Here is a 27,422-nt window from a genome sequence, read left to right as displayed (position 1 = left end):
GGGGGCTTCCCGGGGGCTTCCCTGGTGGCACAGTGGTTGAGAGTCTGCCTGCCGAGGCAGGAGACACGGGTTCGAGCCCCGGTCCGGGAAGATCCCACATGCCGCGGAGCGGCTGGGCCCGTGAGCCATGGCCACTGAGCCTGCGTGTCCGGAGCCTGTGCTCCGCAACGGGAGAGGCCACAGCAGTGAGAGGCCTGCGTACCGCAAAAAAAAAAAAAAAGAACCTGCAGTTGATTCCTGTCTCTGACTGCAGAGCTGATAAAGTATTTGCGTTCACCATCACACCAACCTTCTTTGGAAATCCACACAATAAACCCTGAAACAGAGCACTGTTTTGTTTCGGGGGAAGGTGTTTTGGGTTTTTGGTGGGGGATTCTTTTTTTTTGGTTTTCTTTTCTTCCCTTTCCTTTTCTTTTTATTTGCTGCTGGTTTTGTTGTTTCTAAAGAGAAGGTCATTTAGAGGGCTGCAGCAGAGATATGTAAATTAAATAAAACAGCAGTAAGCTTGAGAAGAAATAAGGAAATAATACAGCAAACCATGAAGTGTTACTTCAGCAGATATGGCCAATAGAGGAAAATTTTATGTCAATTTATCCATTAAAAATCTGTCTTTTTGGAGTATTATGTAAGTCTCATTAAAAAAAAAAAAAAAAAAACCTGCAGTGGGCTGAACTGGGACATGCGAGGACTCAATACAACCAAGCTTCAGATACTTAAATATCTCATACCACTTTTTGCTTATAACAAATAAAATGCAGAGCTACAGATGCTTTCTCATCTGTGTGTAAATGAAAGCGAAACTGTACGAGTAGTTAGTATTCTTAGAATTTTTAAGAGCCAGTTTATTTAAATTAAATCAAAGCCAATCTGTATCTGTACAGAAATAAAAATAAAATTTTCTTAGGGCTCTTATTCTCTAGGCTTTACAGAGCTGTATATACTCTTCCCTCCACCCCTCCCTCTGTGATAAAGAAATGAAAGAGCTCTGCAGGTTAAAAACCACTTCAAATGAATCCGAGAAGGAAGTTCAAAGGGATTAGAATATCACTTGTCTCACCAGCCTGCTATAGAGTAGGGTTCAGCTCTTCCCTGCCCCACTCTTCCTGCTCCCATAACACATCGTGGAATTCATCATGCTTTTTTATGTTTCTACATCTATCTCTGCCTCCATAGCATGAACACTCTGATGGCAGGAACTGGGTTTTATTTAGCCAGAGACAGTCCTTGTTGACAGGAATTGTATGTACATAACACCTAGATACTAATTATCATTAAGTGATTTGAATTAAGCATCCTAGAGAAGGTATTAAAAATGTGGTAAGCATATTTTAAGGCACTGAATATGACCACACATATAAAGCACCAGAGATCACAAATATTAGAAAACTGTAATCTAGTTAAAGTCATCAACATAGCGTAGCACTGACATTCAGATAACTTGGCATTGTTTGGTTTATTTACTGCAGATGTGTGCCTTTCAATAACTTCATTTTTATGACATGTACACACACGCGCACACACACACACACACACCATTCTTTCTCCTATACTTCCATCTTCAAGTTGATTGTAATTCCCACATTCCACGGACAGAAATAAAAATCTTGGCAAAACGGTCAACAAACATTCCTTACTATCCAATTATCTAGTACAGACTCTATCTAGCCACAGAGAAACTGGCCTTTCCTTATCCTCACCTGTAAAATGGCAATATTTCTCTGCTGCTTAAAAGTGACATTAATTCTAGGCAGAGCAACAAGGATGCCCAAATGCGCCTGGTCTGTCTCTCTCTCTCTCTCTCACACACATAAACACACCCCGCAAAGGCACACAGAGAAACCCCTGAAGACACACCACACACAGAGGGCCTTCATTCTTTGCCTCTCCCTCCCTCCTGACAGAGGCAGCCGCCGCCACGTGAGACACAAAGGAGTGGGGGCGGAAGAGCTCAATCAAAACAGCTTGGGGAAGGAAAGGAGGGTATGCTCGTCAGCGAAAGTCTCCGTGGAAAAGCCAGAAAACCTTCCCTTCCGCCCTGACTATCCTGGGCAAATAACCTTGCTCAAGATCTACTTACTTGAGCTTAGAGGTCAAGCCCTCCCTTAAACCTTTCAGAGAAGGGGTAATATGAAAATTCACCCCATTATTTCAAAAGTGCATTATGAGAAATGTCAGGGTGCAGCTTATACACATACTCTGGGGAGCATAGCTGAGAGCAATTTTGAAATCCAAGCAGTTAGACAGAAAGAGCCAGGAGCTTCTGTCAGGCTGGGACAGGGCCTTTGCAAGAACAGAAAATCTCCCTTCTACCAGGTCCAGAGATGGCTGGTGCCATGGCGGCCTCCAGTAACTGAGCAGAGCAAGCAAGCTCTCACAAACAGAACCTCCCCAGCGAAACGCCTGAAACTACAGCCACAGGTTCACAGTGGTCATCTCTGGCAATGGGATTCATAGGATGTAGTTATTTCTATCTGGAATAATTGTTTCCTAAACTTTCTACATTAAGCATGTGTGACTTTTAAAATCAAAAAAGAAAGGGTTAAAGAGGAAGGAAGGAAGGGAGGGAGGGAGGGAGGAAGCTAGCTAGAGCAGCCAGAGAGACTGATGAAGTAGAATGCACAGGTAGAAGAGAAGCTTGGCACTGCTTCAGCACAGGGGGCTGTTTTCCTTCAGGCCAAAAGCCACAGACTGACCCAGCAGGATGCAACTTCCTCAGGTGGAACCTAGCTCTTCAGCTTCTCTCTACAAGGTTGCTTCATTTATTCTGATTAAGACTCACTCATTCTACCAGGCCTACTACCATAAGCTTCCAGCTGACTCAGGTTGCCCACAGTTAAGGACAATAAGCACTGAGTTGTATATAAAAAAAACCCCAAAAAACAAAAAACAGAGGAGCCCTTTCTTAATAGGCAGAATGGCAGCCCCTTTAAAATTTTAAACCTAAATCTGAAATTAGAGTACAGAAGTAAAGTCAAATCAATATAAACTTCCCATCTCCCACGTCTGGTAATACAAGTGGTTCCCTTTATTACCTAAAAGTGAGAGAATCCATAAACATTTACTTTAAATTGCTGCTCGATTAGAATCAAAGCATAACGTTTAAGCCAGTTGGAAGAAAGAAAGCATTCCTAAAAATCCTGTCATTTGCTGGGAGAGTTTTAAAAGGAGAAATGGGATGAGCTACACTAGGCGTCCATCTTCAGGGGCAGAGTCTGCAGTTGGTGGAGCTGGATAGGCCTTGGCCAGCATTCCTCTCTGCTTTTGTTTCTCCTAGAACAGCGCCTGTGACAGTTAACTCATCATTCAGGGACATTCATAATTCCATCTCATCTCAGGGTATTTTACAGTTTCCTTTTGTGATTGACCAGAGAAGTTCAAAATTTATATAATTTGGTGCTTGCCTTACACTGGAACTGTTCACCTGAGGGCCTAAAGTAACAAACCTGATGCAAAAAAGAGTTTCAGGAGCCGACTGGCTGGGTATATCTAATACCCATGAAATCACCAGAGGACACACATATACTTCCAAATTGGGGCAAGGGCTGCAGCTGTCGCACTTTTTCCAAATCTCCAGATAACCACCCTCGCTGCTTATTCAGGGATGTGGGTTATTAATGGTGGCAAGAGTGGGCTGGATTGAAAGGGAAGCTGGATATACTGCATTAATAGACAGGGGACTCACCTACATAATTCTTAGCAGATGGTTACTCTATTGAGACCAGCTTGAGACATCAAATTCCCTAGTCTCTTAGGATTCTGAAAGTAAAACTGGGTCTCTCCTGTCATTGAATTACCTTGAGACTCTCAGCCTCTTTGAAGGGAACCTTGATACCAGTAACATCATCCCTTTTGAAGAGAACTTCTGTTCCCTAGTAATGGCTAAGGAATCACTAGACTGCAAGCTCCAAGAGGGCAGAGACCATGTCTGTCTTACCACTGCATTTCTAATGCCTAGGATAGTAGGCACCCAATAAATACATTTTGAAGGAAGGAACTAACTCTGCAAGCTACTTCTGACATAAAATCCAAAAAATGCTATTGAAGTAGCCTCAGGCACAACACTGCCCTGACTAAAAGACAAAGCCAACCTGGCCTAGCACAAGAGTTTGCCAGACATGGGCATTATCATCAGTGTTGGGGGAAGTGAACCAGGGCTGAGGGCCAGATGGTGTCATGGCAGCAGAACAAACTCCTCTTCCAGAGGAAAAGTATCCCTGGCTGAAGGAGGAAACAAGTAGCCAACAAGCAGTCGTACTCCTTAGTGGCATGTTACAATTACAGGAAATGCACAACACAGCTCACCCTGTCATGGGCTTCAACCAACCTCAGGCCTGAATGGAGGCCTACTTCTCCTGACAATGCAGAAAGGCCAGCTGCCTACAGTATACTTTAAAAAAAATGTGGGGATTGACATCCCACTGGACAGAGGTTTAAGAAGCCAGCAGAGACCTCAAACCTACTACCTACGGGGTCATCTTGGGATAAGACAAAAGTCTAACCAAACAGGATTTTATGTCATCACATCAGAATGACTACTACTAACATTTGCTGAATTGTTATTTATGCACCTGGGAGTAGGCTAAGCACTTTGTGTGAACATTTCATTTAATCTTCATAACAATCCTATCAGAGGTACTGTCATTCTTGTTTTGTAGATGAGGAACCTGATGAAAGGTGGGTTTCAGTCATACCACCCAGTATATAATAGAACCTGGACTCAGATACAGGCTTGGCTGACTCCTGAGTCCATGCACCATGCTCTTGGCCACTCTGCCTCCTGTTTCTTGCTCAGTTGATGAACTAGGTAGGTGGTCAAGACCAATTCTTACAACTTCTCTCTAAAACATATCCAGTAGTGTCTGGAATCAAAAGTGGCTGAAGGATCTTAACCACACAGGCTGACTTTTCTTAAGGAAGCTCTTGGATGGAGGATCAGAAAGAAAGTTCAAAGGGCAGGCCCTCAAACCAAGAGCTGTGCATTTTAACCCAAACTCTTCAGTACTACTCACCTGAGAATAGATGTCCAAAGAGTAACCACACACATAGTCTTGATCATGTTCCTGCTGATTCCACACAATGTCTGGACCAAGACCTTGCTTTGGTCCTGCAATTATTCTGTTTTTATAAATTCCTCCACTACTGTATCATTTCCTCTCTGAGGAATTCCTAAGGAGAGTCAATTTAAGACAGCTTTTAAATTGAATTGGATTTACTGCCCAATTATGCCATTTTCTTAACCCTCTCCACTTTATCACACAAGTTAGGAAATAAGTCTGTGTTTGCATAATGTTTCTAAGGGGCAAAAAGAACCCACCAAAATTACAGTTTTCCTAGCTAGAGAGAAGGACTTAAGATGATTATCTTTTACTGAAGAGTATTTAAGCAAGAGACAATTACTTCATTTCATTGGGAGAGAAGCTAACTTTAGATAATTCTGATTGGTCTTACCAAAGTCAATTAAATTGTGATATAAAAAGATCCCATAGACTCGCTCAATGCTAGCTGAATTTTAGAATCAAAGAGCTTGCATGGTTTATGTTAACGGCCAGAAAACTCTACCTCCCCCAGCTGCCATGTACTCAAGTCATCACAATCTGAGGAGACAGATTTAGGATTAATAATTTATTACCTTCCTGTAGTGCAATGTAGTTAAGAATATAGGACAGTTTGGCAGGAGAAAGTTCTTGCTGAAGGCTCATTGCTGTGAGGTGTATTCCATTAGTCATCCACCTTAAATGAGGTGCCCAGCAGATATAAGAAGAGCAGGGATATAATGCCACCCAAAAACTCTCTGGAAAATGCTTTTCTCCTAAAGACAAGACCGATGCATGTTCAAAATATATTATTCTCTTCAAGGAAAAAAGATACCACTTGGTCTGACTGGTAAAACAGGGGCTACAGCCCTCAAAGTACAACTAAAAGGTGGGGGCAAAGGAAGAAAGTGAGTTCAGGTGTCTTCTGTCTGCCAGGGGCAAATGCGAGCAGTTATAAGAACAAAATGGGAATGGCAACTCGTGGGGAAAAGACCTCTTGCTAAGCCAGAAGCTGTCTCTGTCCCATCTGCAGTCTCTGTGGGGGCTGAGGGTGATAATTAATCTCTCCCATCCAGAGTTTAGGACTAATTAAAAAAATAAAACATGGCAGTTAGAGGTAGATGGAGACCAAAATATCATCTTTATAAGTGTAAGGTGACTGGAGAACATAGCTTAGATGTACAATCACAAATGGGCTTCCTAATACTTTCCTACACTGAATTAAACTTACCAATTGGACAAATGCAGGCTGTCCTGGCATGGGCAGACCAGTTAGAGCATGGCAGGGTGAGAATACATGAAAATCCTGGACTAGCCATTCCACACAACAGAATTCTCTTCCATTATGACCAAACAGAAAAATCACTCTTCCATTCACGGAGAGAGTCAGAAGGTGGGAAAAAAAGAACAAAAATTACCTTCCTGGGAAGTGAAGTGCCCATTTAATTGGCCAAGACTGAAAAACAGAGTATGAAAGATTGATTCTCCTTAACATGTATATTCCAAGGTGGTCCTATTTCTAGCATTATCTTTAGGTTAACCCAACAAACCTTTATTGCTACCTACGACATGCTATACGTTAGGTATGTAACTATGAGTAAAACAGTTTCATGAAGTAGACACATAAGCAAGTAATCATAGCAGACTTCTGCTCCCAGCCATGATGGAGTAACTGGTACCAGACTCACCATCTACCATAAATAACTAAGAAACTGGGCAGAATACTTAAGACAATTGTTTTCCATAAGAATATAATAGTCAGTGCAAGATTAAAATCCCTGGGAGAAGGGAAACTTGAAGTGAGCCCCATAATTGCCCAGTTCTCTTTTAAGGGACAGCTTCTCAACCACCACACAGAAAGCTGGAACCCAAACAGAAGAGAGGGTTCTCACCAAGCCCAAGGAGCAGAGATCTGAATTTGGCTAGAATTGGAGTGGCAGGTCACTGGAGAAGGAGCTGTGAAAAGAGGGGATCCCAAAAGGCTGAGGGCTGGGACATAAAGGCACAGGTTTGTCATATACTAGATGTTACATCAATGAGAAGGAAACAGAATCACTAGAGGTCAAGCAGTGCTGGGGTAGGAGGTAGGAGCATTTTAGAATTCCTGCTCTGCCAAAGTGAAGAAATTACATTAACACCACAGACCAGCAGACACTAGAAAGGCCTTCAGGAGTAAAGACCACATTCTAGGGCAAAACCTACTCTGAACCTCTCCTCACAAAGCCTAAAACCAACACAGTATAATACGGCATAATAATAGAGAAATATATAGACACTATGAGAACACTAAAGAACAAGTTCAAATCAAGGCTTCAGGGAAAGCACCAGAAATGTTTACCTGAATCAGAAAACATCAGGCAGGGACTTCCCTGTTGGCACAGTGGTTAAGAATCCGCCTGCCAGGACTTCCCTGGTGGCGCAGTGATTAAGAATCCGCCTGCCAATGAAGGGAACATGGGTTCGAGCCCTGGTCCAGGAAGATCCCACATGCCGCGGAGCAACTAAATCTGTGCGCCACAACTACTGAGCCTGTGAGCCACAACTACTGAGCCCACGTGCCACAACTACTGAGGCCCACGTGCCCAGAGCCCGTGCTCTGCAACAAGAGAAGCCACCACAGTGAGAAGCCCACACACCGCAACGAAGGGTAGCCCCAGCTTGCCGCAACTAGAGAAAGCCCGTGCCCAGCAAAGAAGACCCAACACAGCCAAAATATATATATATATATATATAATATATAAAAATAAATAAATAAAATAAAAAAATTTTAAAAGACCCAATGCAGCCAAAAATAAAAATAAATAAATAAATTTATTTTAAAAAAAAGAATACATCAGACAGAATGGTAATGGCATAGGCAGAGGAATGGAGTACTCTGTGGAAACATGAAACGGCATTCTATGAAAAGCAATTTGAACGTGGAAGAGAAAAAGGAGTATAGGATGCTTCAGGGATTTCTACCTAAGAATATGAGTAGAGGTGATCGTCGCACCGCTACAGGGAATAAAGGAGGAAGAGGGGTAAAAGATCGTGAGTTCAGTCTTGATATATTAAGTTGGAGGTAGCTGGGAGACATCCAGTTGGAGATGTGTGACATACAGGTGGCTATGTGGTCTGGGGCCCATGAGAGAAGTGAATGAACACGTATAGACTTGGGAGTAGTGAGCACACAGGTTACAAGTATGAGAAAGAATGAGATTGCCCAGGAAGAGCACGCAAGTGTGAGACAAGAAAGGATAGAAACAGAACCTTGAAGAACAAAACATTTAAGGGACAAGCTCAGAAGGGAGTGAGGGAAGAATTAGAAAGTGCGATGCATCAGCTGTAAGGGAGAGCAAAGAAAAGCATGCTGTAACTTAAGGCAACTGAGGAAAGGGTATCAAGAAAGTAGTCAAGGGCTTCACTGATGGTGCAGTGGTTGGGAGTCCGCCTGCCGATGCAGGGGACACGGGTTCGTGCCCCGGTCCGGGAGGATCCCACATGCCATGGAGCCGCTGGGCCCGTGAGCCATGGCCGCTGAGCCTGCGCGTCCAGAGCCTGTGCTCCGCAACGGGAGAGGCCACAAAAGAAAGCAGTCAAAGGTGTCAAATGCAGCAGAGATGTTAAGTAAGGTAAAAAGTAAAGGTGTCAAGCTAGGGAGGTCACTGGTTACCTTGGTAAAAGCCAAGGTTTAGGCAGAAGCCAGACCTCACTGGATTCAGAAGAGGACAGAGGTGGGAGAATAGAGACAGCAAATGTGGTCTGCTCATTCCGAAAGCTTCCCTGACTGGGAAGGCTAAGCCAGGAGCCTGGCTAGAGGTCCCTCACAAAGACCAGTGCCTGGCTCAATAAATATTTGTTGAATGAATAAGCAATAATAATAAAAATACAACAAATAAATGATCTGTACCCATCTGGTTGTTTGACCAGTCCTTGTTTCTAACTGTATCAGTTTGTCTGTCTGCAAACTGGATATGTATCAGGCCCAAGCCAAGTTCCATTTCCTTCAGGAAGCCTTCCCTGATTCTTCTAACCTTCAACAACCTCCTCTATGACAATCAAAAAACAGACAGTAACAAGTGTTGCTGAGGACATGGAGAAACTGGAACCCTAACACATTGCTGGTGGAAATGTAAAACTGTGCAGCAGCTGTAGCAAACAAAAAGTTAAACAAAGAGTTACCATATGATCCAGCAATTCCACTCCTAGGTAAAGATACAAAGAAATATTATTCATCTATGAAAAGGAATAAAGTACTGATACATGTTACAACATGAATGAATCTTGAAAACATTACCCTAAGTGAAAGAAGCTAGACATAAAAGGCCACATATTGTATGAATCCATTTATATTAAATGTCCAGAATAGGCAAATCCATAGAGTCCGAAAGTAGATTAGTGGTTTCCAGAAGCTAGGGGAGAAAGAGGGAATGACTGCTAATGCGTATGAGGTTTCTTTTAGGAGGTGAGTAAACTGTTCTGGAATTAAATAGTGGTATTATATCTCAATTAAAAAAATAAATAACCTCATCTAATCTCTTACTACAGAACTCCTAAACTCTACCCATCTACTTAGCCCTAAATCTACTGGTTTGTATTGAGTACAATTACTCTCTCCAGTGAGAGAGAGGTTCCTTGAAGACACACAGCCTCATCAATTTTCTCCTGGACTACTATTTCATTAGCTTTCTAACAGATATCCTTACCTCTAGCCCTGACCTCCCCTCCCTTCCATCTTTCTCCCATCCCCACCATTACCATTCTTCCATATTCCAGCAAAAATGTTCTAGAAATTTACCAGTATTACTCTCCTGCTTAAAGTTTTCAATAGCTCCCAATTTCCTAAGGCAATTCTCTCCAAAGTAGAGTTTTTGCTTACCAGAAGTGCACAAAACAAATCATTGGGATATGAAAAGAAAATATTAAAACTATTTGTTTTTGGCATCTCTCATAAACATAAGACATTAGTACAATGGTGCTTATTATAATGTATAAACAAACAAAAACTGGGGCACATCTTCAACTTTTTTTACGGATATAAGTATATAATCAAGAAAATTTGGAGACCATCTGCCTTAAAAGATTAAAATCAAAGCTTCTTTCCATGGCATACAAGATCCTTCATCACCTGGCCACCACCTACCTCTTCAGGAGTTGCCACTCCAGCTTTGTTCTTTGTATTTCAGCAGCACTAAACTGCGTATAGAGTTCCCTTTATTTACCAAGCTGTTCCATAATTTTGTGCTTTTGCTCTTGCAATCCCATTGCCTGGGAATACCCTTCGAATCCTTCAAATTCAACCTTCAAAATTCTGTTCGGGCACCAGCTTCTCTGGAGAGACTTCTTCAGTTCTCCCCCTTCATCTCTAAGCTAAATGCTTCTCTGGTTGCAGTAGCACTCAGGGCATGGTAGCCCTCTGTCTTTTCACTTACCACATCGTAGTATTTATACATCTATCTCCCTCACTAAACTGGGAGTTCTTCCAGGGCAGGAATTGTGTTGTACTCATCTTTATTACCCTCGTGCTTAGCCCAGGACCAAACTCCTAATAAGTTCTCAAAAACTGGTTCTGAATTGGGTACTTTTTCTCTGTACTCAAAATACTTATTAACTAACTCTGTAATCTATTTCCCAGAAGCAAGGGAATAACAGTAAAAGTTTTCATAGCCAATTGTTAGCTTCTGGAGTACATTAGCCTCAATGACACTCCGTGGTTTAGGTTTCCAATGCTGGTTCCGGCCCTCTCCTGTGCATGCACATATATAACTCTTCAGACGCACACATTCTTTCTTTAGATGTTAAAATATTTGTGAATATTTTAATCAGATCTTGTTGTTCTCAAAGGCATTATGTCTCTTTAAAGTGCCTTCACATACCTTTGTCCTGATTGTGTTCATTTTAAGCTTTAACTCTCAAATGATAGATTGTTGATTTTAACGTTTAATTCTCAAAGGACAATTCCCTTATTGCTAATTTATTACTCAGTCAACAAATATTTTTATGGTGCATCTACTATATGTCAAGCCCTTGGTACTTGCTAGGAATAGATGGCGTGAGCAAAACAGGCAAAATCTCTGCTCTCAAGAAGATGACAATCTATTATAGGAATTTCTAAATTCTTGGGGTCACTTCATGTTTTTCTCCAGATACTGATAATCCCCAGGTCCAAAATGCTACTTTAAGCCATGTAACAATAACGTTAGACAGAAAAATAGTAATTCAATGGCTCACAAGGAAAACACAGAGCATCTTTTATCCAATTGTAATCACTGCTTCCTAGCAGTGGGCTCCAGCACTGAACCCAAAGCTGAAATAAAAAATAAGCCCACTATACATAAGTCAGTGGGTACCTGGGGCTCTCCCAAAGATGGAGAAACTGCTAAGTGATAAACAGGAATGGGGATAATTGGAGAGCTGCTTTGTTTTGTTTAGTTTTTCAGGAATAATTTCTATAATCCATGAGCTAAAGACAACAGCAAACAATCAAGAATGTATTTTATTAGGGAAAACGTAAGAGCTCAGATAAAAACTGAACAAATTCATGAGGAGAAAAATACTGACTCAGGCTACCAACAATAGGTTTTTGCTGCTATTGTTTTGCTGTTGCTTCTTCAGATAGGTTTTACCCCCCCTTATAAAAAGAGTTAACATGTACCCTGGAAAACACAGAAAAGTATAAAGAGATAATAATTCCACTACTCAAAAAAATATATAAACATTTAGTTATATATCTTGTTTCAGACCTTCTATTACATAAAAATATTTTTTTCTTTTCACAAAATTGACACCAATTTTGAAGATGAATATGCAATTGTATATCATGCTCTTTCATGCTTAACATTAGGAGCATTTCCCATGTACTTGTTCCTCTAAAATGTGAATTTTTAAGTCAGGTAATATTCCACCATGTGGACATGCCATAATCTCACCACTCCTATTGTGGGGCAGGTTGTAGCAATGTTTTGCAACACAGAATAAATAAGTGTTGATGACTGCTCTCATTCACAACCATCTAAATATGTCCTTGAGGTAAATTCCTAAAGGGGGAATTACTAAGTCAAAGAATATGAACGTTTTAAGGATCTTGATTTATGTCAAAAAGTTCTCTGTTCAAACTCTCCAGCACAATAGGAGGGCAACCACATCACCCCTTGGCAGCACTAGATATTTTTACTTTGATTTTCATCAATATGATAGGTTAAAAAGGATTTCTCATCTTAATCTGCAGCTCTTCGGTTAGTAATGAGAATGAACATTTTTTTAATGTTTTATGAATCATTTTAATTTCTTATGATACTCTGCTTATGTCTCATTCATTTTTGCTATTAGGACACTGTGTTCTTTAAAAAATTGATGTAAAAGAGCTCTGATAAATTAAAATACATAAAAAAATCTGTCTGTCATGTATTGCTTGCACGTTCCCTCAGTTTGAACACATATGGCTCTTGGTTCTTCCATGATAAAAGCTCCAAACTTTTCCAAAATGGAACTGGTACAATCTAATTCCCATCAGAACCACTCCTACCAATACCACCTTTGCACCTTTATACTCAATCTGTTCCTTAGGGTGCTTTTTTGAAGCACCAGGCTCAAGGGACACTAACGAGTAGCCCAATGAGACCACAGTACCATATTTAACCAACTAGCTTGGCAAATACAGAAACATTCAACAATGCTTCTTCCTCCCCTATACTCAGAATCCCTCAAATAACAAGCTCATCCTGGTTCAGGGCAAAAAAAACTGTCTTTGGTCCTCCAAAAGATCACCTGTGGTTGGAAGGCAGCATAGCAGAAGAAAAAAAGCATGAGCTCTAGAGTAGAAAAAGCTGCGTTTAGATTCCTGGCTCTGTCATGTTCTTGCTGTATGACCTTGGTCAAGTCATTTTGCCTCCCTGGGCCTCAATTTCCTAACTACAAAATAAAATTATCTGTTTTCAGGTTATCATAAGGATTAAATGAAACATGTAATGTTTACAACCAGGGGTCTGGCAGGTGGTAGGTGCACTTCAAAAAGTGTGGTTTTCCTACTCTGATGGTGCTAAATCAGTTACTTATTTAATTCAAATGATCTTGCATAAAATGTTGGCTTGAAATAGTTAGCTGTCCCAGCAAAGCATCATCTGGGTAAAAAACATTTAGGTCAGCTTTCTGTCAACTGCAATTTCCCCTGCTATAATTATGCAATCATCAACCACCACTGCAAAACAACAAAAACCCCAAAGCTGATGTTACTGAAATTGTTAAATATAGTAATTACTTGATTCTCAAGATCATGGCCACCAACTCCTTTTGGAAAGCAACAGAAACTTTTCTAATTATGGGGGCAAAAGACGGATTAGTTGTCCCAGACAGTGGTCTCTACAACAGAAGTCTTTTGGTCATTGCCCAGAACAGCAACATACTGAGAAGTCATTCTCAAATTGCTGTTTCCTCACATTCCATACTCTGAAAGGTACAATGTCAACAAAAGAACCAAAAGAAAAAAAAGACAGAAAAAAAGGATATTCTTTGAGATTTAACCTTTTTGGCACTTTTTCCTGGCAAGAGGTAATAGACTGGTGAAATAATCTCTAGGAGGAAAGCATACTTTATAAAATCTATCAGCATAACCCCATTCTACAGAAGAAGCAGGGAACACATTCTCCCTCTAAGTATAGAGTGTAGATTCCTTCAGGAAAGGAAAGAAAGCCAAGTATCACTTATGTTCAGAGAATTGTACTACACGCTTTAATTATATTATGTTTTAAATCAAGTTATGAGGTAGATCTTATGTTTCCTTACAGACAATAGGTAACTTGCTCAATGTTTTATAGTTATTAAGTGGAAAGAAACATCCAGCTCCAGGACCCAGGTCCTTCTAACTTTGAAACCTTTTTCTTTTCATTACATCTTCATCAAATCTCAAAATGATCATGCCAATTCTCCTTTTTTTTTTTTTTTTTTTTTTTTTGCGGTACGCGGGCCTCTCACTGCCGTGGCCTCTCCCGCTGCGGAGCACAGGCTCCAGACGCGCAGGCCCAGCGGCCACAGAGCACGGGCCCAGCCGCTCCGCGGCATGTGGGATCTTCCCGGACCAGGGCACGAACCGGCGCCCCCTGCATCGGCAGGCGGACTCTCAACCACTGCGCCACCAGGGAAGCCCCCAATTCTCCTTTATGAGAAATAACCCAGGGACTTCCCTGGTGGTCCAGTGGTTAAGACTCCATGCTTCCACTGCACAGGGCACGGGTTCGATCCCTGGTGGGGGAACTAAGGATCCCACATGCCGAGTGGCAGCGGCCAAAAAAAAAAGAGAAAGAAAGAACCCAATTTAAATTTTGGTTTAAAACAAAACAGACAAATAAACCCAACAAACTAAGTGTCCACCTAAAGGATGACCACTTCTGTCAATTAGCAGGTTGCTTTTCTGGCTCCTTCTAGTCTTTAAAATGAACTGAAAGACTCACACCGAGTACCTTTTTAAAAAAATCTTAAATATATAAAGAAAATGGTACCTGTTGACAGCCACAGAGCACTGAAGCAGAAGCAAATATAAAACAGGTACAAGCTTCTCAACCACTTCACAGATGTCTGCCAACAAAATCCTGATAAAATCCAAGAAGCACGGCTTGGCTTGATTCCCAGCTTCTCCATGGCCTTCCAGACAGGCAGAACCAGTCCACTAGAAAGACAGAAAAAGAAGAAATTATATGCCAAGTAATTAATAATTGATTCCTCGAAATGCAGAGTGCTAGAGAGTGTGACAGATTAGGGAGAAGGGAAGCTTCAAGTTTGTCTTTCACTGCTCATACCTGCCTATAAATTTCAAAGCTGAGCTTTGGCGTAGTCTATAATTATCAGGATAAAAACATAGCCAGGGATATGAAATGAATCCACTGTAAAACTGAAACACTTTATATTCCATATTTTCTAATCTAACATCATCTATGTGGAACAATGGAAAGCGTACAGACTGAAAAAAAAGATCTGAATTTCAGTTCCAGTTCTGCTACTAACAGCTCTGTGACTTTATACAAATACGCTTTCTTACCTATGAAAAGAAGAGTTTGGAGCATCAGAGGTAAACTAATCTGAAGGCTTTTCTAGCCATGTTTTTTAAAAATTTTAATGTGACTGTCTTTAGGCAGGGCATGCACTCTCCAGTTTGCTACTGTCCCCACCACTCTTATCTTTAAAATCTATCCAGTTTACACTTTGATGTCACCAACCTGATCCTTAGAATCATTAGCAATTCCTGACTTAAATTCAGATATCCATTCAACAAGTATTTACTCAGCCCCTATTTTGTACTAGGCATTGTGCTGGCTACTCTATAATCTAGAGACCGAATGATTTAGGTCTCTTCCAGAAGAAAAAATGACTTTCCATCAGCTTCTTCTCTCTTACACAACTTCCCTATATTGTATAAATTATTATATAAATCTTGGCAGTATTACGAAGGTTGACTGAGTTCTGAAGAAGTAATTTAAAAATCTTCTGTCCCGGACTTCCCTGGCAGCACAGTGGTTAAGAATCCGCCTGCCAATGCAGGGGACACAGGTTCGAGCCCTGGTCCGGGAAGATCCCACATGCCGCGGAGCAACTAAGCCTGTGCGCCACAACTACTGGGCCTGCGTGCCACAACTACTGAAGACCGAGCTTAGAGCACGTGCTCCGCAACAAGAGAAGCCACCGCAATGAGAAGCCCACACACTGCAATGAAGACTAGCCCCCTGCTCGCCCCAACTAGAGAAAGCCCGCGCGCATCAACGAAGACCTAAGGCAGCCAAAAATAAATAAATAAATAAAAATAAAAATCTTCTGTCCTAAATATGCACCTGTCATCCACATCTGGAAAATGGCGCAGACTGACAACCCCAGCCCCAGCCAGCACTGTATGGGTTGGATATCAATACTGATTAATACCAGGAAATAGAGAAACACACATACAGAACTGCAAAACTAAGGTACAGCCCACCCAAGAAAAAGCTTTCACTGAGCCTTAAGCATCTGAAGGACTTCATCTTTCTCATTCACTTCCATCCATTCCTATTTCTAGCGGTTTGTCATTGTATGTTAGGGAGCAGGGGGCAGAAAGGAAGTGTGCAGGTCAGACACATGCTCAAAAGGTTACGAAATGGAGCCTAAGTTAGAAAGTATATCCAGCAACTTTTCTAGCCTCCCAAGGTGGAATGAGTGAGCATGCATGTGTGCGTGCGTGTGTGTGCACGTGTGCATATGAATCTTGCCCAACACATTTCTGCCTACCACAAAAGGATTTTAAATTCAAGGTGACTCAACACCTGTCATCAATAGTGTGGCAGGTGGGCGATAGAAGAATAAAAGAAATGAATAGGTTTCGAAATGGGAGTAATAAACACCACTGGATTAGCAAGCTGATTAGAAGGGCAATGTCTCACAAACCATGCATGAGAGAGAGGCAGTTATTTTCATGTGAACTCCGAACCAGTCATTCCTCTGAAACCTACAATTGCCTAAGGGCACAGATCACTGCTAGGGTCCAGTCAAAGGCTTGCTGACCAGAGGCAGGAACACCACATCACCAAGATCCAAATGGCTTGTTATAGAACCAAAGGGAAACAGCCCAGGGAGAGAACACACACCTCCACAATACTGGACAAATGAAAATCTAGAAAAGCTTGCAAGAGTTCTGGCATTTAGGGTGTTACAAGTACACCCGAAATAAAAGCACTCTCTGTTGCAGCAGCTGTTCAGACAGAGCAGGGGGTAATGTTTACTTAATGCTTCAGGTTGATGGGGGATGTATCATAGTTCAGTCTGTCAGCTACATATGTGGAACTCCATTTATGTACCCAGAGATAAGATATGTTTGAACAACGACAGAGCACGTCTGAAACAGCCTATTCGGCTGGTATGAGTAATTAAGAATAAAGCTCTTAAAAAAAAAAGTCTCAGATATTTGGGAAAGTTACAGAACAGACTGCCGTGAATAGCTTTGCTTATATTTGCAGACACTGTTTTCCAAATAGCTGGAAAAATGAACAGATCGTTCTGGGAGGTCGTGTTTCCAATTTGTTCCTAGCTTCCAGTCTGTTCATCAGATAAGAAAGCACAAGGAGAGTCAGCTAATGCTCTTCAACAACTGCATCTATCTTCGATTGCGCACAACCACGGTGAGAGGAAAGAAAGCAAAGCTTTCCTGGAATCTCGCCTGAGGCCTTTTCTCTTGACTTCCTTTATTTCACCTTTGTGCTCACTGCAGCCACCACAGGACCCCTCGGTAGGGCATAATTTCCAGGTCCTGAATAAGGCAGGTTTCGCATCGTAATTTACACGTAGTGCTCAGCCCCGCCCCCCTTATTCAGCATCAACTTGCGGTCCTGGTGGGGAGAACAAACACCAGAGACTGACGCTAGAGGCTGGGGAGGAAGAAGGCCAGCAGCGTCTCGCGGCCCGTCTGTCTGTCTGGGGATGGAGGGAGCCGCAAGACCAGGCCCGGGCCCGAAAGAAGCGGGGTTCAGCCTGAGACTCGAGCTCCGCACCTGCAAAGCCAGAAGCAGCTGGCTGCCCTAGCCGGGCCAGGAGCGCCACCTCCGGGTCCCAACACCCGGCCAGCGCACCCCCAGAAACAGCCCATCCCGCTTGCCCCTCCCCTGAGCTCGTGGTCTTCGGCCCGGCAGCCAGCCGCCCCCGGCCACCTACCGGGGCTCAAGGCCACAAAGCGGGGCCCCGGCTCTCGGCGGCCTCCGCCTCCTCCCGGTCCATGGGGTCGGGGCCCCAACCTTCGCTCCCCTCACCCGGGGGAGGAGGAAAAGGAAGAGGAAGAAGGCAATGCGGGCTCCCCACCCGGGCAGCTCACTCTGGCCTCAGCCTCCCTGGACAGCGACGGCGGCCGGAAACGCCGCCCCCTCCCACCTCCCGGACTCAACCCGGAAACACACTCTTCATGCTAAACAAGCCCTCCTGTCCCCCCGGAAGCTCAACTGCAGCCGCGAGCCCGAGGGGGAGGAGGGGTAGTGCTGGGGGGTAGAACTACGCACGAGCGAAGGAACCTGGGTCCCCAGGCTGTCGCCTCCCGCTCTCCAGAAGCAGTCTGCACCTTCGCCCGACCTGCGCGAGCCCCAGGCCCCAGACTCGGGCAATACCCACAAGCAAGATGGCGGCAACGGCAGCACCCGCTACGGCTTAGCGCCCAGCTGTGCCATTGGCTAGAGCCTGGAGTGAGGCCGCCGAGGATTGGTCGAGAGCGCTGCGGGGGTGGGGGTGGAGCTGCAGCAGCCTGGAGCCAGGAGTGGGCAACGCGGCGTGAGCAGCGGCCCCAGGCTCCCGGAGCACCGCGCTCGGAGAAGACTTCGCCGCTCGGGGCCGCAGCCTGGTGAGCTCAGCCCCCTTCAAGCCCTCCCTTACATCCCAGCCGGGGCCACTCCGAGCCGGCGCCTATCGATGCCGACACACCCCGGGGACCCTATCGCGACTCCATCGCGCCATATCGCGACACCATCGTGCCTTGTCGAGACTCCATTTTGCCACAGCCCTTCTCAATATATAGCTATATCTTTTTTAAAAATTTGCCCTGTCATCTTTGGGGGCTGTCCCATGTCGTGATTTTGCCGTGATCTCTCCGTGACATAACCGCGCCATCGTGAAGTGTGATCTCATCGCCGCCCTGTCGTGACTTCATCAATGTCGTGTTGTGACCTGGCTGCGGCGGGACAGGTGGTGACCGTCAGGAACCCTCCTTCCCTTCTCATCTCCCCATCTCAGCAGCCCCTCTTCGATTATCCGGCTTTTGGAGTCTGCGTTGTCCTGGGAGCTACCCGGGACCCCTTCTTGCTTCTCCAGCCCCTGCCGGCGTCCACAGGCTGGTAGCCGGGCGGGGAGGGTGAGGAGAGGGAGCGCAAGGGGTTAATTCTGCTGCTGCTTCTGCTGCTCCGCTGCTGCAGCTTCTGCCCGAGGGAGGGAAAGGAGAGGAGGCAAGGAGCCTGCGGGGGCGACTGAGAGCCCTGGCTGGAGGGGTGGGGTCTCCAGAGGGCCCTCGGAGCTTTCCCTGGTCAGCACCTTGCTTTCCGCCTTCCGCTGAAGCTTGTCTCCTGTCTCTCCTGAAGAAGGGAGGGGAAAGGAAACCTCATGCCAGCCTGAGTCCGGATAATCGAACTTCATCCGTGTATGTCTCCATTCCTCCCTGTCTGTCCTCACCACTCCCTCCCTGTACGCCTGGTGGAGGGAAACAAAACCTGGACTCTGGTGCCAGGGAGCAGCTGAGCAGTGGGGCCAGCCCCCTCCCACCCCCAGGAGACTGGTGAGGAGAGCTGTCCAGCTGAGCAGCAGGATGCATGGTCCTTCTTTCCCACTTTCCGGATGTGACCTTGGACCAGGGTCCCTTCTTCATCCCTAAGGACTTGAGGGTCCAGCCCCTTAAAGGGGCTCCCCCAAGGGAGGTCAGTCCTGAGGAGTCCATCCCTCCTGATCCTCCCCTCCCTCTGTGCTAATCCCTCCCTCCCTCCCTCCCTCCTCCACTCCCACCCCCACCCCTCCTCTGCAGAGGGATGCTCAGTCCCTCTTGTGTTCACAGTTGGGCAAGGCGCGCATCATGGCCTCGGATTGCGAGCCAGCTCTGAACCAGGCAGAGGGCCGAAACCCCACCCTGGAGCGCTACCTGGGAGCCCTCCGTGAGGCCAAGAATGACAGCGAGCAGTTTGCAGCCCTGCTGCTAGTAAGGAACGGACTGACAGTTGGGAGGTGGGAAGGGCTGGGTGGTTGGGCTCCCTAGGAATGGGGTCAACAAGTCCCCAGGGATATATAGGTGGTGCTCGTAACACTGGAGGCACCAAAGAAGGCCCAAGGCATCTACCTGTGGACTCATTTTTGCCCCTCTGAGTATGGGAGCAAAGGGGGAGAATGGGGGTGAATAAAGCTTGTGGCCCTAGGAGCCTTGGAGGATGCTGAGTGGGTCTGCTCTCTGGGGCGTCCCAGAGCAGATGGGAGCTGACTCATAGGGTTACAGCAGCAGGTAGTAACTAGTGCAGAATACCTGAGGGCTGGGGATGTTTGTTCTGGAGGTGGAGAGGGTAGCAGGACTGGAAGTGACTGGGAAGGGGTCCTAGGGGATGGCCAGGATGGGTATGTAGGTTGCGGGTGAAGGATCTGGTTCGGGGCTTAGCCCTGGAGGAACCCAAGCTGGGGACAGCAGAACAGGAGCTGCAGTGCTGGGAACGGGGCGGGGGGGGGGTGGGGGGGCGAAGGGAGGAGGGAGTACAGCCTGCTTGTTTGCCATGGCAACAGGGAGAAGGCTCCAGAGTCAAGGGCTCACACTGCAGCAGAGGAGGTGTTTAGGTGAAATGTAAGGGGAAATGTTTTGACAGGCAGAGCGGCGAGACACAGGAGCCATTTCCCCTGAGAAGGTGGCGGGAATGGATCAGAGACTTCTCTGGAGAGAGCAATTAGAGAGGGACCCCAAATCCTTGGAGAATTTTAAACACTGAGTTCTAAGCCTCTTCCAACTCAGGATGTGGGCATCTAGCTTAGACATCAGGAAGAACTTCCCAACTAACCAGGTAATGAAACAGTAGAGTGAGTAGTTGAGGAGGACCTGACCTCCCTTCCACAGGGATCACAGATGAGGGATCCCAGAGGTCACACCTGTCTGCCTCTGGGGAGAAGGAAGGAGCTGGATGAAGTGATCTCTGGGAGACCTCCTGACCCCAGAGTGAATCTTGTTATATAACCTAGTCCTGCTAATGGTCAACCCCCAGAGTGCAGGGGACAGTCTTTGCCACCCCTTCCTTCCATCCTGCTGATAGCATATACCTCCCTTAGGTGACCAAGGCAGTCAAAGCAGGTGACATCGATGCTAAAACTAGGCGGCGGATCTTTGATGCTGTCGGCTTCACCTTCCCCAATCGTCTCCTGACTACCAAGGAGGCGCCGGATGGCTGCCCCGACCATGTTCTCCGGGCCTTGGGTGTGGCCCTGCTGGCCTGCTTCTGCAGTGACCCTGAACTAGCCGCCCATCCCCAGGTCCTGAACAAGATCCCCATCCTTAGCACCTTCCTCACAGCCCGGGGGGACCCTGACGATGCTGCCCGCCGATCCATGATTGATGACACCTACCAGTGCCTGACAGCTGTGGCAGGCACACCTCGTGGGCCCCGACACCTCATTGCTGGTGGCACCGTGTCTGCCCTGTGTCAGGCATACCTGGGGCATGGCTATGGCTTTGACCAGGCCTTGGCACTCCTGGTGGGGCTGCTGGCCGCTGCTGAGACACAGTGCTGGAAAGAGGGGGAGCCTGACCTGCTGGCTGTTTTGCGGGGCCTCAGTGAAGATTTCCAGAAAGCCGAGGATGCCAGCAAGTTTGAGCTCTGCCAGCTGCTGCCCCTCTTTCTGCCCCCAACAACTGTGCCCTCTGAATGCCTCCGGGATCTGCAGGCCGGGCTGGCACGGATCCTGGGCAGCAAGCTGAGCTCCTGGCAGCGCAACCCAGCACTGAAGCTGGCAGCCCGCCTGGCGCACGCCTGCGGCTCCGACTGGATCCCAGCGGGCAGCTCCGGGAGCAAGTTCCTGGCCCTGCTGGTGAATCTGGCATGCGTGGAGGTGCGGCTGGCACTGGAGGAGACGGGCACAGAGGTGAAAGAGGATGTGGTGACCGCTTGCTATGCCCTCATGGAGTTGGGGATCCAGGAATGCACCCGCTGCGAGCAGTCACTGCTTAAGGAGCCACAGAAGGTGCAGCTTGTGAGCGTCATGAAGGAGGCCATCGGGGCGGTCATCCACTACCTGCAGCAGGTGAGGGTGCAGTGCCCACCCGAGGGGGCCCAGTGTGGGAGGGGGAGCCCGAGGGCAAGGGAAAGGGGGAAGTGAAACCCCGAACCTGGGTGTACGGGGAGACAGAGAAGACATACCTACCTACCTACGGAGGGCTGATCCTGCAGCACTCCAGGGAGTAGTGTGTGGCCAAGCCTCCCTCTCCCTCCCTGAGCCTCCACACAAGCACCATACCACACGCCATATGTGCACTCCCATCACAGTACACACACGCGCACACACAACACAGCAACCTCCTACTCACAACCCTCCCCCCAGTCCACACACACGAAAGTGAAGCAGTCTGTTCTGTTCAGTCTACAGCATGGCCTTACACACATACACATAGAAACTTGTAACAGTACAGGGAAAAGGAGCAGGGCTGCCTGCTTCCTGTCCTCCGTGGAGGGTCTGCTAACTCCATTTGATCACCTGCCCCGACATCCCCTCCTCCCTCCTGCCTGAGACTCCAGCCCTCCTGTCCTGCAGGGGTTCCCTCAGCACTCCGGTCTCTTTAGTAGCCTGCTCCAGCCGCGTACCCCACACCCCCCACACACACACACCGTGCCAAGCTCCCATTGTCTCATTCTTTCTGATTTAGCCCAAAGGGGGGCTTCTCTCCTGGCCTCCCACCCCAGGTCAGAGCCACCGTAGAGGGAGTGTTTTCTTAGCTTTGGACCTGTGGGTCTCCTTCTAGCCTTGAGATGCTTTAGAGGCTGAGTCCCAGCGAGTGCAGGGGCATGTTGTCTAAAGTCCAGTTCCCTCAGCAGGCGTGCCCTGAGGGCCTGCTCTGTGCCAGCCCCCGGTTGAGTGTGTCCCAACCGTGCGCTGGCTTCTGGGTACACAGGGCCTGCCTTTGCGGGGCTCACAGGCCAGCATTCCCTTCCACTTGTGTTATTCCTAGCCTGGCCGGCATGCTGGCCAGCCAGGGGAGGTTCTCTGGTCCTGCTCCATCTCAGGGGAGTCCTTTGGCAACAGGTGGGGCCAGAGAAGCAGAAGGAGCCCTTTGTGTTTGCTTCCGTGCGGATCCTGGGTGCCTGGCTGGCCGAAGAGACCTCATCCCTGCGCAAGGAGGTCTGCCAGCTGCTGCCCTTTCTCGTCCGCTATGCCAAGACCCTCTACGAGGAGGCCGAGGAGGCCAGTGACCTCTCCCAGCAGGTGGCCACCTTGGCCATCTCCCCCACCACCCCGGGGCCCACCTGGCCAGGGGATGCTCTCCGGTGAGTTTGTCGTTACGGTCTGTTCAGCCAGAATGTGCTAAAGGAAGGAGTGACACGGATACCTCCTCTCCCCACAAACTGGGCTGTGCCGGGCTTCCTGACGGGGGCCTGAGGTTGGGTAGTATTTCTCTTTGTTGGGGGTGGGGTGAGGGGTTGTCCCCTCAGGACACCTGGGCTTTCTAGTCTCACTTGCCAACCCCAGGTTACTCTGTAAAGAGAGAACTGCTATTGAGCATCTACGGCCTGCCAGGCATTTTACTGTACCCTTTGCCATTTTGATCTCATTCGGTCCACGCGGCAAATCGAGGACAGAAGTCTCATCCACATCTTCAGGATGAGGAAACGGAGGCTCCAGGAGGTTAAAGTAACTTGCCCACACTCACAGCCCAAGTTCGAGCCCAGGCCTGCGCAACTCCGAAGCTTGTGCTCTTCCTGCGGTGCCTACAAAGATGTGTTCTCCTTCTCCCCTACTTCCCCTTCTCTCAGATGGGGTGCCCCCCCCGAAAGGGAATCCTGGTGCCTCTTCATTTCTCCCCACACACATCTGTCCCTTCTACACCCCCAGGCTCCTCCTGCCCGGCTGGTGCCACCTGACAGTCGAAGATGGGCCCCGGGAGATCCTGATCAAGGAGGGGGCCCCCTCGCTTCTGTGCAAGTACTTCCTGCAGCAGTGGGAACTCACGTCCCCCGGCCATGACACCTCAGTGCTGTCCGACAGCCTGGAGATCAGCCTGCAGACCTGCTGCCACATCTTCCTCAACCTCGTGGTCACTGCCCCGGGGCTGATCAAGTGAGGCCGGGGAGGAACTGCAGGAAGCAGGGGTCCTGCTCAAACTTGGCCCAAATCTCGGGCTCCTGCTTTGCTTCCCTGTGCCCGTGGGTTCCTGTTAGGGTTAGGATGGAAGGGCCCCAGAATGGAGAGAGAGAGCCACCCCACACAGGGATCTGGTATATGTGGAAGCCCTCTGGGCATGTGTGTCTACCTGCTCCAGCCATAACCCAGTCTCTGCTCCCCAGATGCCACGCATGGGGCCCAAAGTTAACTGTGCACCCTGCTGCCTAACTTCCTTGCCAAACCCTGGCCTGGTAAAGCTGGGAGCCCAGCATCCCACGTTTCCGCAGGGCTTGGTCTGGCTCTACTAATCTCCCGCCTCCCATCTTTCACTGCCTTTCTCCCCAGGCGAGATGCCTGCTTCACTTCTCTAATGAACACCCTGATGGCGTCGCTGCCCGCACTAGTACAGCAGCAGGGGAGGCTGCTTCTGGCTGCCAATGTGGCCACCCTGGGCCTCCTCATGGCCCGGCTCCTTAGCACCTCTCCAGGTAAGCCCTGGGGACCCAGTCCTAACAGATGGAAGCAGAAGACCTGGGTGGACCTGCTATGTTCTGGGCATAAGTCATCCTTTTCTGAAAATGGTTTTACAGAATTTTCCAGTCAAGGAAATCTCTGAAGTGCGCCTCCCTCCCCCGCCCCACCCCGCCCCACCCCACCCTTCTTCCCCAAATGATAACATTTTCTTCCTTCTGAAGCCTTTTAAGGCAAGGTCTGGTGGGTGTAAGTACAGGCCCACTCCGAGGCACAGGCATAAGCACCTGGAATCCCCAGCAGCCCAGGGAATCTGAATTCTGTGTTTTCAAGGTGGAGCCGCCCCCTCCCAGGCCTTGAGTCAGAAACATGACTTTTCTCCATTGAGGTTTTTCTGTGCTCAGCATCGCACTGCACCTCGTGACGGGCTTCGGTGCTCCTGTGCACTTAACCTTCCCCACCTCCCACCTCACTCTGGCTGCATGCGGTGGGGAGGGGCATCCGCTTCAGCCCCCTGCCAGCCCTCTGGGTCTCCCACTTCGGCCGTGGGTGTCCGCTTGGGTCCCTCTGTCCCTGCCTGTTCCCTGTATCCCATCTGTCAGGTTGGAGGAGCTGCACAGATGCCTGGGAACAGGGTGTAATGAGCCTGTACCCTCAGCTGCCTCTGTTCCCTGTGTGGGGGGGCCCCCAGTAGGGTACCTGGCAGCTGGAAGGGGAGCACGTCCCAGTAGACCAGGAGCTGCCCCTCTCCCTCTAGCCCCTGAGCTCCTTCAGATCCAGGCTGCATCTCCACAGCCCCTGAGTAGAGCCACAGTGCTGGTTCACCCAAAAATGCCACCAGGTTAGCCTGACAACCTCGGGAAAGCATCTGCAGTGCAAGGGGCGAACCCCTGCAGGCAGGTGAGCCAAGCCTGGACCCCAGCCCGTGGTCCCCTCTGGCACCCTCTTCTGGCCTGAGAATCAAATCGCTGCACCCTCCTCAGCCTATAAAGTGCTAGGCCCAGCGGAAGCTCCCATCACTACTCAGACTACAGGAGGGTCCGACCACGAGGTAGTGTCCCAAGATTATTACATTTCATTCTCACGACAGAGTTCTAAGATTAGCACTATTGGCCCCATTTTACTAGTGAAGAAACAAGACCCAGAAAAGTGAATTAACCAAGGTCACACACTGAAGTCAGTGGTAGGGTTTGAAGGCAGGCAGGCTGATTCCAGGCTATGCTTCGGCCCCTGAGTATGCCCACCAGGAAGGGAAGGGGCTGGTGAGGCAGCTCGTTCATGTCCCCCTCCCTCCTTGCCTTCCAGCTCTTCAGGGAACACCAGCATCCCGAGGTTTCTTCGCAGCTGCCATCCTCTTCCTGTCGCAGTCCCACGTAGCACGGGCCACACCTGGCTCAGACCAGGCCGTGCTGGTCCTGTCCCCCGACTACGAGGGCATCTGGGCGGATCTCCAGGAGCTCTGGTTCCTGGGCATGCAGGCCTTCACAGGCTGCGTGCCCCTGCTGCCCTGGCTGGCCCCCGCCGCCCTGCGCTCCCGCTGGCCACAGGAGCTGCTGCAGCTGCTGGGCAGCGTCAGCCCCAACTCTGTCAAGCCTGAAATGGTAGCTGCCTATCAGGGTGTCCTGGTCGAGTTGGCACGGGCCAACCGGCTGTGCCGGGAGGCCATGAGGCTGCAGGCAGGCGAGGAGACGGCCAGCCACTACCACATGGCCGCCCTGGAGCAATGCCTGGCAGAGCCCTGAGGGGGCATCCACTGGGGACAGACCCGGGGGGCGGGCGGCAAGGGAAGGAGGGAGGAGGCATCTCCCCTGAAGCCCCCAAATTGGACCCTCTCCCCCAACTTCCCCCCAAAAACATCCCAGCTTTCTGGCTTTTCCGAGGGTGAGGGCATGGTGCCCATCCTTCAAGTGTAAGGAACTGCGTCACGCCCCCTGGGCCCGCTCAGGGGCAGGGATTGGCTTGGAAGTCAGCATGGCTGTTCCCGCCAGGCCGGGGGAGGTTGGAGCAGCCCGCAGGGAGGGCGGCACTAGGTGTCATTGTGCCCGATGTCTGGCTCCCTTGCAGGAGGGAGGCCCCCAGATGGGACAGGGCTGGCAGGAGCTGGCTGCTTCAGCCCACGTGCCCTGCCGGCCAGGGCGTGGGCTCCCCTAGACTGTGGTGCCGCTCTGGACTTCCAGGTCCACGTCCTTTAAATTGGCCATTTGGTTCTTGCCCTTGGCCCCCTTGGGCAGAGAGCAGGCTCAGGCCGTTGACATCACAGTTCTTCCTATCAACTTCAGTGACCCAGGGTCTGAACTGCCCCGGCCTTCCAGGGCAACCTGGGGCAGACAGCCCTGGTTGGGGGGTCGGGAAGCCTTCCACCTGAGCTTCCTTGAGGGGACCCAGGAGCCCTTGGATCCTGGTCTCTAAGCTTTTATGTTGTGTTGCAGCAGAGTGACAGTGAGGGTTGGGGAGTTATTTATTTTGCCTGCCCTTATCCCTGCTTGGACACCTGAGCATCTGACCCCTGCCCCCTTGGTGCCATATGGCCTGGCTGGAGACAGGAACCGGAGGGATGCTTTCCCAGAATCCGCATGTTTCCCTAGTGACTGCACCCCATCACCATCCTAGTGCCTGGCTTTAACTCCCACCCCTGCCTTGTGATTCCTCTCTGCAGAGAGACGCGACTGGCGGCTCCAGCAGGGACTACCATTCTTAGGAACCTGATCCCTTGCGTCCCTCTCCCCTTCCCTCCCCCAGTGCGTTCTGTGATCGCCCAGTTCAAAGCTGTGCACATGTGGACACTCAATAAATGTTCATTGGTGACAAGATGGCTCCTGTGTGGTCTGTCCTGCACTTTCTTCCTTCCAGGCCCCAGCAGCTCACAGCACACGTGCCCTGCGAAACACACTTCCCAAGTGTCATCTCATTCAGCCCTCCCAAGAATCCAATGAAGCGAGCGTCATCCTGATTCTCCAGGTGAAGAAACTCAAGCAGGGGTAGGTGATTTGTTCCAGGTGTTACAGCCAGTACATGCCAGAGTCAAGACTGCATCCGGGCCATCCAGTTTCTCAGCCCACACCCTTCAATGCCAGATCAGGTGACAAACTCGTATGTTGATGTGGCAAGGCCTCTGGGGGG

The 27,422-nt window shown here is 48.5% G+C and overlaps 2 protein-coding genes across 11 annotated transcripts in view; one reads left to right on the top strand and one right to left on the bottom strand.

Moving 5' to 3' along the window:
• Window positions 1-18,154, bottom strand: part of KIAA0319L (KIAA0319 like) — a 109,131-nt gene extending 90,977 nt beyond the window's left edge. The window contains exons 1-2 of one of the 2 annotated variants that reach the window (XM_081226679.1): window positions 18,014-18,154; window positions 14,507-14,673 (exon numbers count right to left, since the gene is read on the bottom strand). In XM_081226679.1, coding sequence (XP_081082805.1) covers window positions 14,507-14,645 — 139 coding nt within the window. In that variant the 5' untranslated portion in view covers window positions 14,646-14,673; window positions 18,014-18,154. Of the gene's footprint in view, window positions 1-14,506; window positions 14,674-17,675; window positions 17,877-18,013 lie in introns of those variants that run through there. The other variant, XM_081226678.1, reaches the window with a different exon arrangement.
• A 102-nt stretch (window positions 18,155-18,256) lies between these two features.
• Window positions 18,257-27,110, top strand: NCDN (neurochondrin). 9 transcript variants are annotated; one of them, XM_081226681.1, is made up of 8 exons: window positions 18,257-18,689; window positions 19,082-19,411; window positions 19,546-19,686; window positions 20,790-21,758; window positions 22,755-22,996; window positions 23,562-23,786; window positions 24,177-24,319; window positions 25,608-27,110. In XM_081226681.1, the coding sequence occupies exons 2-8, from the start codon at window positions 19,307-19,309 to the stop codon at window positions 26,042-26,044; spliced, it is 2,262 nt and encodes a 753-aa protein (XP_081082807.1). In that variant the 5' UTR covers window positions 18,257-18,689; window positions 19,082-19,306; the 3' UTR covers window positions 26,045-27,110. The 9 variants fall into 9 exon arrangements, with proteins under 9 accessions (XP_081082807.1, XP_081082811.1, XP_081082806.1 ...); XM_081226685.1 differs by having other exon boundaries at window positions 18,257-18,834; window positions 19,082-19,137; XM_081226680.1 differs by having other exon boundaries at window positions 18,257-18,834.
• The last annotated feature ends 312 nt before the right edge of the window (window positions 27,111-27,422 follow it).

This window comes from Mesoplodon bidens (assembly GCF_964165515.1).
Source record: "Mesoplodon bidens genome assembly, chromosome: 2".
NCBI classification, from domain to species: domain Eukaryota; kingdom Metazoa; phylum Chordata; class Mammalia; order Artiodactyla; family Ziphiidae; genus Mesoplodon; species Mesoplodon bidens.
The sequence above is the reverse complement of the archived record's forward strand: the minus strand, read 5'-3'. Positions and strand labels throughout refer to the sequence as shown.